At 43.1% G+C, this 13,535-nt stretch overlaps 1 protein-coding gene across 4 annotated transcripts in view; it reads left to right on the top strand.

Annotated features, from left to right (window-relative positions):
• The window catches only part of PPP2R3B (protein phosphatase 2 regulatory subunit B''beta), a 99,326-nt gene that overhangs the window by 64,445 nt on the left and 21,346 nt on the right, over positions 1-13,535 (top strand). For all 4 annotated transcript variants that reach the window (XM_039319612.1, XM_039319613.1, XM_039319614.1 and 1 more), the window contains 2 exons: positions 4,068-4,253; positions 13,334-13,437. In XM_039319612.1, the coding sequence (XP_039175546.1) occupies positions 4,068-4,253; positions 13,334-13,437 (290 nt within the window). The remainder of the gene's footprint in view (positions 1-4,067; positions 4,254-13,333; positions 13,438-13,535) is intronic.

The following is a 13,535-nucleotide window of genomic DNA, read 5'->3' as shown; positions in this document are numbered from 1 at the left end:
GTAATATGTAATTGGAATAGTTCTCCCTATTTTCTTTCTGTAATTCTGTTTTAAAACAAAACTAAGAGTTACATTTTTTTTTCAGGCACAGAGTTCAAGATAATGTGATATAATGATACATTAGGGCAGTCTATTTGTGTTTTAATGCTTAAAAGCATTTCATTCAAGTTTGATAAATAAGAAATAAACATTAAAAGTTTCTATCTCATTTGTTCATAATTTGAATGTACCTTAAGCAATGAATTGTTAGCAATGCATTTATTCTGAAATTTAAAAAAATATATACCTAAAATGCAGTGTATCCATTGAAATCAGGGTGAGCCAAACAGTTATTGGTATGTTTTAACTAACAAAAGTCTAATGTGAAAGGAAAAAGTACTGTTGTGAACATATATGTCAATATAATTAAAATTTCTTAATTCCAAGACTTAATATATTACTCAGTTGTCTTTAAATTGGTTTCCAGAGAAAGTAATTAAGGCCTGTAGGCTTAAATTGTATGTTGTGTTGTTGACATTTTAATTTCACTTTAAGTTGTCACAAGAGGTTTTCTGTAAACTTTACATTTCTTTGCAGAAGGCACTGAGGCAAGATAATTGAAACCTCCAACTTTTTAAAAATTTGCTCTTCAGTTTAGGGCAATAAGCTATGAAGAGCTATGCTTTTTGATTAGTAAGTATACTAGTGGTGTACACTTCACCTTCAAAATATTGCTCTTACTCCCTTCAGCCTATCTTTGCTGACATGTCAGCTAGAAACCTTTTTTAAAAAATGTATTATTAGATCAATAATGAATTCTTGGACTGTTGTTTTCACATAACTATGCATATATGTGATTATTTGTAGCCATTATTAGAATACTATTGAGTATGGAGCAAAAAATAAAACACAAGTTGGTTTCAAGAAAATGTTCTTGTAATTCCACCAAATGAAAAGCTGACTGTGCTTTTGAAAAATGTAAAGCTAACCATGAAAAAAAACTTGGATGTTGTGAGCATTTTATCACCTGAAAATGGAATTTGCCTTTTCTTTGTCATGCATACACTTATATAGAAATAGCATTTACAGTATTATAATTAATCCATCATGTAAAATCTTTGACCTCTCAAAAAGTCTGTGTTCTACTTAGTGCTGAAGACAGGTTCAAATTATGACTAAATTATATATTAGATCTTTGCCCAAAGAGTAAAAAAATGTGTCAAGTTTGCCTGGTACTTCCAAAGCATGTCATCATGAGTCTGTCAAACTACAGACTTACGGGTTCAACATTCCTTCCTCATTTTTCCTTAATATCATTTCAGAAGAAGAGGTGTTTGGAGAAATATTAAAGTCAGAACTGCACTTTCTTCATTAATCATGAAAGCATTAAAGCAATCACTAATACTTGAGAGCAACCCAAAACATTTTATTGGTAATTTGGGCTGAATAGCAGGCTTTAATTTTAATGAAAGTCCTGTCTTGTAAAACCTGATGGTGTATTTTTTAAAAAAGGTTTTATTAGCAGATAGGCTAGTTAATATTGAATAAGCTTCATAATGTTTAATCACTTTGGGCTTTCTATCAAAATACAAACAAGTCAGTTTTTTTATTATGAAAACAGTATTGTATGCCTAAACAGTTCATAAGCTAGCCCTGAACACATGTTAATTGTGCAGTTTCTCACACTGTTTGCATAGATAACAAGGGTTCAGAAGCTGAATTAAGCAGCAGGTAGATAAACAAAACCATGAATTACACATTAAAAAGAATGTTGAACTTTTCATCATGTGATCATTCTCACATCAAACTCATATTGCATATATGTATGTGTACCATTTTTGTTTCTATTTCTGCTGTATACATGCTAAAAATAGAAATAGTACAGATATATAATACACAGACCAGTGGTGGGATTCAGCGGTTAGCACCAGTTTGGCAGAACCGATTCCTAATTCTCTGTTGAGTTTGGCGAATCAGTTATGATAAATCTGACCTTCCCGTCTCCAGTTTTTCCAAGTTTTTTTCAATCCGATGCTGCGGTTTTCTCTCTTGGCTCCTCAAGCCGTTCGGGTCTTGCTGCTCTCACACTCCTCAGAGTGATGGAGGAAGTTCTCTAAAGCACCGACTGAAGCTGATGCCCTGTTCCATGCCCAAGGGAAACTTCCTCCATCACCGTGCAAGCGGAGGCGGGGGGGGGAAGACAGGAGATCCGGACATGCTGTATTATGACAGCAAGTGGAGGCTTTCCCTCTGGCTCTGCTTGTTGCCACTGTGCAGCATGTCCAGATCGCCTGCCTTCCCCCCCCCCCGCTTGCAGGGTGACGGAGAAGGTCTCCCTTGGGCTTCTCCCACTTTCTCCTTCCTCCTCCTCCTTTGAACATCCCTTTGCTCCTATTGCTGCTTTTTCAATCCAAGATCTCGGTTTGTCTGGAGCCTGTGCAGAGAGTCTTTGGAAACGAAGACCCGCAGTGATTGGGTGGGGTGGGAATCATTCCCTTCGCTTTTGGACTGGCTCCGAAATGGGCTGGAAGGACCAGCCTGAGGACTCCAATCTGGCTTTGCAGCAAGCAAGGGGATTGGAGGCACATGAATGCATGCTAGTCTGGCCTCTCAAAAAACCAGGGTTCTCACCCCCCCCCCGCTGGATTTTCACTGCCATACTGTTTAACTTTCTTTTTTGTCGGTTCTGCATCAAGTAAACTTGTAAAAAAATGCTAAGATTTACTGATGGCAAGTTTATTGGTTAAAATATTTCTGAGTTCAACAGACTGATTTATGGCAATGTTGCACTTAGTATTACAATTTTAAACAAATGAATGCAATTTTTTGATTGCCAAACTATTGAGCACTGTCATCTTCTAAAACTATTAGTATCATGGTAGAATGTCACACATGAATATTTTTCTGGAATAATTAAATTTTATCTGCTGTATGCCTGGGTCAGTGGTGGGATTCAAATAATTTAACAGCTGGTTTTCTGCAGGCAGGGAGATGGGGGGGCTGCTACCACGAGGCAGGTGGGGGAGGGAGAGGTACCCCATGCACCCCACAACCGCTTACCATGCCGAAGAGCCCCTGCAGCCAGACCTACCACACCCTGACACCCGTCGCACCTCACCTGTTCAGTAGTGACTTCTCCCACTTTCTCATTCTTCCTCCTCCTTTGAACAGCCCTTCGCTCCCGTTGCTGAGATCCCGGATCTCAGTTTGTCCAGAGCCTGTGCAGAGAGCTTTATTTCCACAGTAAGAGGATATATTTAACTATACAAATGTATCCCAAATATTTTATGCTGCTAATGCAAAAAGTGACGAAGTTATAAAATATAGTGCAGGCAAAAATACAAAATTACGTGTTTTCTTAGAAATATTTTATTTCCACCGAAATATTTATAAAATTGTAACTTTCTCTCAAAATAAGTAACATTTTATCAGTCATCCAGGCACATGAATATAGAAGCTTTCTAATAATTTTATACCATTTATAATGGAAAACCTACATTTAGTAGAATATCACAGCTATTGGATTTTTTTCTCTCTCTTTAAATGGAGACTAATTGTAAAGCAGGCACATACATCTCCAGGAAGGCAAATGTCTTTTCCCACCTCTTGCTCTCCCCATATGATTTTGGAGGGGAAGGTGTGTGCTCTCAGGGAAGATATATATCAAAGTGGAAATTAGAGTGTAGTCACTTCGAGCTAAGCTATTTATTATTTGCTTGTGACTTGATAGATAATGCTGTTTTCAGTAATAGATAACCTTTTTAAAAAGTGCAAATATATGTTAGAAATATGTTTCGAAAACTAGGGCAAGTGGTTGCGGGGCAAAATAAAGCATTATCAGGAAAAAAAATACCTTCATTTTCCATTTTTTCCTAAGATTTGAGTTTTATTAAAATCTTAATGTAAGTATATGATCATGTTTGGATATTATAGCCCAATCCAATCCATCTCTCTACTGAGAAGTCCCATTGAGACCAATTTAATCTCCATTTGTGTTTAGTTTTTGTATATTTGGAGGATTAAAAAATAATAATATTATGCAATTGCTGAAAATCCTCTTTTAAACTGTCACTTTCCTTTTACTCCAGGTTCAGTCAAAGAAAGAGGAATCTTTAACACCATCTCTGAGCCAAACCATTCCAACATTTTATTTTCCTCAAGGATGTCCAAAAGAAAAAGTCAACATTGATGCTATTATTGCAAAGATAGACAGAACTTTCTCCCAGTTTCCCAGTGAGCGAGCTACATTAGAAGATATGGGCAAAGTTGCAAAGGTGAGTGGTGAGATGTTTTCTTTTTCTGCCTACAAGAAGCAAAGGGACAATTAAGAACTATATTTGCATTGAAATGTTGTCCAATTCAGTCCTACGTGGTTTTATTCAATAGTATTTAAAACATTTAGTACGTTACAGTATAGCCAACTTAATTTTATTTCATTCTGCTTTTTCTGCCAGGAGAAAATGTACACGGCACCAATATAATCTAGGAATAAGACAGACTATTGAACTCAGCCAAAACAAATCAAAATGAAAATAATCTAAAATAGTAAACCAATGCCTTTATATTAATGTTACTCAAAAAATGAGCCATTTTTTCTTTTGGGGGGATGAGTTCATACATCACACTCCTCCCCTCCCCATGTATTATCAAACAAATACATTCTGGAAGGCAGGAACTCTCTTTGCATATAGTAGATACTCAGATTTAAATTTTCTTCAATGTGCATCAAAGACTGCTTTTGAAGTCTTTTTAATTAATTATTTTAAGTTTGAAACTGCAAAAATGCAGAGGTTTTAACATTTTTTGTACTTCTTGCAGGGATATAAAATTTAGAAACAGATGAAAAATAATTCTGAATTATTGATCTGTTTGTTTGTATCTTGCCTTTATTATTTTTACAATAATATGACAGACATATTTAACACACTTTCCTCTTCCTTTTTTCCCCCACAACAACAATAACAACTCTGTGAGATTAATTGATCTGAGAGAGAATGACTACCCAAAGTCATTCAGCCAGCTTTCATGCTTAAAATGGGATTAGAATTCATGGTGTCCTGTTTTCTAGCCTAGTGCCTTAACCACTAGGCCACTATAAAACAAATAAGACCAAGTTAGAATCCAAACCATTCATTTCTCCAGCACTAGAGATGGAGAGTCCACCAATGGGTTTAGACTGTGTTCCTGCCCAATCAGATCAAGTCAGCCAAAGTTGCAACTCCTGTCCTGGGCTAGAGTGTCCCAGTCTCGACTTGATCTTGCCCAAGACAGACGTAGCAAGTTGGCTCTTAGGCAGTATAGTTTCCATTGGTGGATTCTTTATTCTCTATTCTCTTCAGTCTTCTGTGACAGTGCTGCATTCAGCACTGTGTTTTTTCCTCTCAAGTTGGCTGAAGAACTGTTTGCCTTTAACTAGGAATGGAGGCTTTCGTTCCTCCCCCTCCCCCCCCCACTTCCAACCATAAAGGCTCGAGGCTGAGGGGACTTGCTTCCCCTCTGTAACACAGCCCTCCTTCTCCTGTTGGACAGCACTGGGCTCAGTGCTGCTCCTTAGCCCTCCACAGTTCCTCATTGCCTGGAAAAGCCTCCGGACATACGCAAAGGCAAAAAATGGCCGTTTGCAGCTGGCACGTGTTCGGAAGACCGATTACCCCTTTTCCAGCCTTTCTTCGTGATCGGAGCTTGCGGCTGCAGCTACGGGGGGGCAGAACGAGAGCGCAGGCCCCAGATAGCTGTTTGGAGCCAGAGCGCGTTCCAAAGCTCCGTTTTTTTTTGTATTGGCTGCTTGGTTTAGGGTGGAAGGGGGTGCTGGCACCAATACCCCCAGACCTCGTGCGGCGTGTGGTGGCCATTTTGTTTGTGGCCGCCATTTTGAGTGTGGCAGCCATTTTGAGTGTGGCAGCCATTTTGAGTGTGGCAGCCATTTTGAGCTGCCATTCGGAGTGTGGCAGCCTTTTTGTGTCCCTTATTGTGACTGGGTCTTTCTTTTTTTCTTTTTTTTTTCTTTTTTATTAAAACTTTTTTTAAAAATTTACAATAAAAACCCTTTCCCCAGTCCCTCCCAATCCTCCCCAAAACCCTCCCCCATTCTTCCCAGAGCTGAATACAGGCTTAACTAGAACTTAAAAGAAAAAAAAAATTAAACCCAAATAAACCTTAAACTAATATCATTACACTCAATAAACAAATTATGACATACTTTAACTCCATTATATATAAAAAACAGAAAGGAAAATAAAATAAAAAAAGATTAAAAAAAATTAAAGAATAATAATAATTATACTTCTCCATAAATATCTTAAACTTTAAATATAAATTATTCAAAAGCTAGATGGTATTTTCTTGTATCATACTTATATTGTATAAAATTTATCCATCTTTTCCACACCAAGAGGTACTTCTCTTGCGATTGATCTTTCAGGAAAGCCGAAATTTTTGCCATTTCTGTTAGATAAGATACTTTAAAAAACCATTCTTGCAAAGTAGGCAAAAATTCCTTCTTCCAATATTGCCCTATTAACAGCTTAGCCGCAGTAATTAAATTTAACATTAAAATAATCTCTTTATAATCACAGTCCGAAACAATACCCAACAAAAACAGTTGTGGAGTAAATTTTATCCTTCTTTTAAAAATTCTTTGAATATTCCACCATATCGTAATCCAAAAAGCTTTTATACTTTTACATGACCACCAAATATGATAATAAGTGGCATCCAAGCAACCACATTTCCAACATTTAGGCTGCAGGTTTGAATACATACGAGACATTTTTTGTGGATCAAGGTGCCATCTATAAAACATTTTATAAAAATTTTCCCGTAGATTTTGGGCTTGTGTAAATTTGACATTCCTCACCCAAATAATCTCCCATGTGTCTAATAGAATCAGTTCATCAAAATTTTGTGCCCACTTAACCATACAATCTTTAACTAACTCTGCTTCTGAATCCAATTCCACTAACACACCATAAATTCTTTTAATGTGAGTTCGACTTTGATCTCTGATTTGTTTTAACAAATTCTCATCCTCTCTAAACAAGCCCACCTTATAATCTATCTTCCACCTTTCCGATAGTTGTCTATACTGAAACCAAGAATAGATAATATTTTCTTGTACTAATTCATCCATAGATTTTAATTGCCAATTTTTACCATCCCACTTAAATAATTGTGTATAAGAAAGAGTATCCATCTTAACTCCTCTCCTTATTCCTTCTATTGCATGCCACGGAATAGCCCATAATGGAATTCTTGAGTCACTTCTATAATATTTCTTCCAAACCCGAAGTAAAGAAATTCTTAAAATATGAGATTTAAAAACCCTATCGACCTTTTTATTATAAATTAAATAGGCATGCCATCCAAACAGTAAATCCCATCCCTCCAGAAAGAGTATATCTGCATTTGTTAAGTTAACCCAATCACTAATTAATGTCAAAACCACAGCGTCATAATACAATTTCAGATTCGGTACCTTGAGTCCACCTCTCTCTCGTATATCTTATATAATTTTAAGACTGGGTCTTTCTTGAGGCTGCCATCTTGGGGCCTGCTCTGCGCCCTTTTCTTCCCTGTGGCCACCATTTGAGGCCCCTGGGGCCTCAGTTTGCACAGGGACCCTGCGTGGCCACTGTTGCCTCAGAATAGGCCTGCTAGACTCCTCAGGCCTACTTCCTTCATCTGCTCTAAATACAACCTTACCTAACACCATTCCAAGGCCTGTCAGACCTCAGTCAATATTTGATCTCCACAGCCGCTCAGGTCTGTAATATATCCATTTCACAGCCTGCTTAGCAGGTTTGGCTTTAACTGGTTTGTTCCTTTTCTTTCACATGCATTTAATCTCCTTGGATTCAATTTCTGGGTTCTTGGTGTCTCCAGGTCTCTCTGAAAACCCGGATTAGTCCATTGGGATCCTGGGCCTAATTATATTAACAGCTCTATCTGGGTTCCAGGCGTCCCCTATTGTGTGCTTGTTCTTATCCACACGAACGGCTCTATCTGGATTCCAGGTGCCCCCTATCGTGCGTCTGTTCTTATCCATACAAACAGCTCTGTCTGGATACCAGGCGTCCCCTACCGTGCGCCTGTTCTTATCCACACAATCAGCTCTATCTGGATTCCAGGCATCCCCTATAGCGCGCCTGTTCTTATCCAACCAATAGCACTCTCCGGATATCGGGTCCCCTATCGTACTCCTGTGTTACCTGAGAATGGAGGATACTAGGCCCCCCACAAAGGACGTCTTGCTGTCCTTGACTGCAAAACGCTGCAAATCCTCTAATCAAGAGGCCACAGGTAAGATCTCAGCCAAGGTCTACCTCAAAAACCTCCAAGGGAGCTGACAAACAGAAGGAATTCTGTAAAGCACAGAAACTGGCCAGGTTGGAGACCCCACAGGTTGAAGGGCCTTGTTTTGATCTACCCCTGGTACCCTCCGCTTCTCCACTGGGGATATGGTCGACATGGGAACCTCTCCTGTCTCTTGCACTGGGGAACATGGATTGGGTTCTTCCTATCGCTCAGCCCTCCGCTTCACAGGCTCAACATGTGGCCCCTGAAGCTACTTTCACCCCTACTGCGGCCAGGCTTAGGCCGAGTGAACCGGTCCCCCTTCCCACGGAGGACCGCCTAATTGAGATGATTGCACAGGCAGCAGAGCACGCTCTTGCGGCCAGATCACAAGCGACTAGGTCAGCTGTGGTCAACTTTCTACCCACTCACCAGTTGGCCACTGGGTCCTATCACGCACCTTCTTCCCCTTCACAGTCCACTTACTCCAGAGACTCGTCATCTCGTGAGTATGAGGTTGATCTGGAGATTCCGATGTCTGAGGAGGAGGAACCTTCCCTAGAGACACCATCACTTAGCGGTCTCTTTAACCCTGTTTTTTTTTTTTTGTCCCCCTGCTTCGCAAGGCCACTTCTACAGCACATCTCGGATCCGATCCTTCCATGCCGGCAACTTCAGTTACTCCAGACTCAGAAGCAGATCCGAATTTCACCGAACTAGTAGCAACACAATACCACATTCCTTGCCCAACCTGGTTCGAAAGCAGTGGGTATCCCTGGCCTCTTTTCCCCTTCCAAGTAGCAATGAGAAAAGGCTTTATAATATGGCCCAGGACCTGGAGGAGGCTCTAGAGGTGCCCGCGGTGTCTCCAACCGTCATTCCTGGCGACTTTTCTGAGGCCCTCAAGGCTGAGGACCGTAAATGTGAGCTCTCTTACCGCAGAACTCATCAAGCTATCAGAGCTGCTACCTCTGCATCATTTTTTAACAGGTCTGCTCTCCACTGGCTTAGACAGCTTCAGGCCAGGATACCGGCAGAGGATATCCGCACGCATCAAGATCTGAGTAAGATGGTGGCAGCTACAGAATATGCTTCTGATGCCACCCTCCAGGCCGCCAGATTTTCCTCCAGAGCCATGGCATCCATGGCACACTGACGCCAAGTCCAAATGGTGCTTATCAGCAGCCTCTTATCAGGGTGGAAAATTGTTTGATGAAGCTCTGAATCCTTACCTCACTGAAAATAACGATAAACGTAAGGTCCTCAATCACCTCCTTAAACGATCAGATAAATGTCTCAACACCTACTCACAAAGGCAGTCCTTTCGCGCAGGAGCCAGGTCCAACTATTCCCAGCCCAACTGTTCTTTCCCTATCAGACAGGACAGACAGTCTGACAGACAGGTTTCCAGACCCAGGCAACAATTTCAGGGCAAACAGCCCTTTCGCGGGAGCGGCCGCCCATTCCGCCGATCCAGGTGACTCTCAGGTGAATCCTCCCATCGGGGGCAGACTCTCTCTCTTTGCCCGCCTGTGGGAAGCCACTACCACGGATGCATGGGTCCTAAACACTATGCGTCATGGACTGTCCCTGGAGTTCATCTCCAACCCTTCGAATCACTTCATTTCTTGTCCCCAACTAAGAAATCCAGCAAAGACTTATGCGAGAGGCCATTTGTCACCTCTTGAACATACAGGCCATAGAACCGGTGCCATTGGATCAGAGATGTCGGGGGTTTTACTCCATTCTCTTTGTTGTCCCCAAGGCGTCAGGGGGATGGAGAACCATTCTAGATCTAAAAGGATTATACTATCATCTTGCACACCGCAAATTCAAGATGCAAACGCTCCAGTCCATCTTGGGAAGCTTAAGAAGGGACTTCCTGATGTCCATCGACCTCACGGAAGCGTACCTTCACATCCTCATCTCTCTCACCCACTGCCGGTTTCTACGATTCGCCCACAGGGGACGCCATTATCAGTACAGGGCACTATTTTTCGGCCTATCCTCGGCTCCGAGAGTCTTTACCAAGATCCTGGTTCTAGCAGCTCACCTGAGAATGGTGCCAGTCAGAGTCCAGTGCTACCTGGATGACATTCTAATCCAGTCATCGTCAATCCAGGCCGCTCAGACGGATCTCGAACTGGTGATAATGCTGCTCCAGGATCACGGGTTCTCGGTAAACTTCTCCAAGAGCCATATGATCCCCCAACAAGGTTGTTACACCTAGGAGCCATCATAGACACGATGGAATGCCAGGTCTATTTATCCCAAGAACGCCGGGACAGCATCAGGGAATTGATTCTCCAATTGCACAGGAGTTGAATGGTAACTTTGGCCAGCCTCTCCCAATTACTGGAGAAGATGATCTCGGCCATTGCAAGTGTACCTTGGGCCAGGCTCCACTCCAGGAACCTCCAGTGGTTCCTACTCCCCTTCCAGAGACTGAACATCAGTTCCTCCAATCGAAGGGTGAGACTTCCGCTTCACATCTTGCAATCCCTCACATGGTGGCTCTCGTCGGCCATGCTCAAGGGGTCTTATTTCAAGGAGCCCGATCGACTCATCCTTACGACCAACGCCAGTCTGTTCAGCTGGGGAGTGCACCTTCGCTCACAGTGGGCCCAGGGCCGTTGGTCCCGCTCTGACCTTCGGCACAATAACAACTGGCTGGAGCTCCGGGCCGTACACCTGGCTCTCCGCCACTTTCACAGCACAGTGGCGAAGTGTCACATTTTGGTCCTCACAGACAATGTGGCTGCCAAGGCACACGTGAACCAGCAAGGGGGCACCCGATCTCATGCACTCTTGACCGAGGCACTCCTGCTGGGCTCCTGGGCAGAAACCAACCTGGCCTCCATCAAGGCCGACCACATTTCAGGGGAGGCAAACACTCAGGCCGACTTCCTGAGCTGGATGACGGTGGACCATTCGGAATGGCACCTGCACCCGAGGATCTTCAGGGAGATCTGTCACCACTTCGGATTGCCAGTTCTAGACCTTTTTGCCTCCCCAAACGCTCATCTCCAGCAATTCTTTTCCCGCTTTCCGTCTCCAGGGGCAGAATGGGCGGATGCTCTTCGGAGCCCGTGGCTGGAGGGACTGCTTTATGCCTTCCCTCCTCTTCCTCTTCTTCCGGCGGTTGTCCGCAAGCTTCTTCAGGAGCAGGCGGAGGTTCTTCTAGTGTCGGCCACGGAGACCATGGTTCATCGACCTCGTGAACCTCTCTCTAGCAGCTCCATGGAGGATTCCCCCAGATCGGGTCTCACTCAGACAGGGGATCATCCTTCATCCAGATCCCCAATGGCTCTAGTTAGCCATCTGGCACTTGAGCGCTCAATCTTGTCCCAAGAGTCCTGCTTGCCAGGGGTCATTACCGTAATCCAGGCCTCCCATTGGTCCTCTACCAACCGTATTTATGAGGCCACGTGGAAGAACTTCTGTTGGTGGTGCTCGAACCACCACTTGACCATTCCAGACTTGACAATTCCATATATATTGGATTACCTTCTACAGGGTCTGGAGAGGGGCTTGGCTCCAAACACATTGCGCAGACGTCACCGCTCTCTCCACTGTACTTACCTGTGACTCTACGGTTTCCCTAGGTCATCATCCCTTGGTCCGCTCTTTCATCAAGGGTGCTACTAACACCAAGCCCCCTGTAGTGCACAGGTATCCCTCTTGGGACCTGCCACGGGTTCTTCGGGCTCTAACCAGACCACCCTTTGAGCCCCTTAAGACATGTGATATATGATACGTATCGCACAAGGTCGCATTCCTGGTGGCAATCACCTCGGCGCGATGAATATCAGAATTGGCAGCACTTTCAATCAGAGATGACTTTTTCACCAGGACCAAGTAGTCCTTCGTCTGGACCCTACCTTCCTTCCTAAGGTCAATTCTCTCTTCCACAGGGCTCAGGAAATCATGCTCCCAGATTTCTGCCCTCATCCATCTCATGCCCTGGAATGGCAATGGCACCTTCTGGACGTCCGCAGAGCACTCCATTACTATATCTCACAGACAGCTGCCTTCCGCAACTCTGAGGCCCTCTTTGTCTCCTTCCATCCTTCTTCCAAGGGTCGGAAGGTATCCTCTTCCATGATTGGCAGGTGGATTAGGGTGTGTATAGCGGAGGCTTATCAGGCTGAGTCACTGTCGGTTCCATGATGGCCCACTCAACCTATAGTGCGGCTACTTCCGTGGCCTGGGCCACTCAGGCGTCCATTGAGGATGTTTGCAGAGCGGCCTCATGGTCTTCACCATCTCCCTTTATAAGGCATTACAAGATTGACAGGTTCGCCTCAGCGGAGGCCTCCTTTGGTAAGAGGGTTCTCCAACAGGTCATAACCCAAAGTGCCACACCGACCAGCCTGCTTCCCTCCCTCAGGGACAGTAGGCTTTGGTATGTCCCATTGATGGATTCTCCATCTCCATTGCTGGAGAAGGGGTGTTGTCTTACCTGAACACCTTTTCTCAGCACGGAGATGGAGAATCCACTCCCGCCCTTGCAGGTGATTTAGGCCTAGGGCTAGATTTATGAGCCAACACGTCTTGCTGTCAGTCATGGCTTCGCCTGCGTCGAGACTGGAACACTCTAGCCCAGGACAGGCGTTGCAACTTTGGCTGACTTGATCTGATTTGGCAGGAACACAGTCTAAACCCATTGGTGGATTCTCCATCTCCGTGCTGAGAAAAGGCGTTCAGGTAAGACAACGCCCCTTTTATCATGTATCATCTTCAGTGCTATGGGAAAGAGAAGAGCCTGACATTCATATTGTGCATGGTGTATGCCCATTTATGCACTTTTGTTCAGTGCATGGTGCACGTCTCATTAGTCTTCTGGAAGACACAATTTTTTTAATCATTCAACACTTTTTGGACATGCAGGTTTGCCTGGGGAAACATGATATAAACAATAAAATAAAGAGAAATTAGAATCATCATTCCATTTCCCAGTATCATCTTTCTTTTACCAAACTCTTGCCATACTTAATAGCCTCTGAAGGTCTGCAGGAATAAGTGCCAGTTTTTGCTTTTTAACAATACCTCTTAATTCTAGGCTTGTGATTGCCCCCTTTACTGGAAAGGTCCATTATTTTATTGTGCTGGAGGAGAGCGCACAGGATTTGTATCAGTTCATAAGTTTGTTGCTATGTGGCGAAAGTAAGTATGCATTTCCTGTAAGGTCACTTAACTTGTTTTAAAATATTATTTGAAGATTTTTTTAAAGGGAAATCTGGTTATTATTTTAATGAAAAAGA

This window comes from Crotalus tigris, unplaced genomic scaffold (assembly GCF_016545835.1).
Source record: "Crotalus tigris isolate CLP2741 ecotype Arizona unplaced genomic scaffold, ASM1654583v1 scf7180000023606.2106662, whole genome shotgun sequence".
NCBI classification, from domain to species: Eukaryota; Metazoa; Chordata; class Lepidosauria; order Squamata; family Viperidae; genus Crotalus; species Crotalus tigris.
The sequence above is the reverse complement of the archived record's forward strand: the minus strand, read 5'-3'. Positions and strand labels throughout refer to the sequence as shown.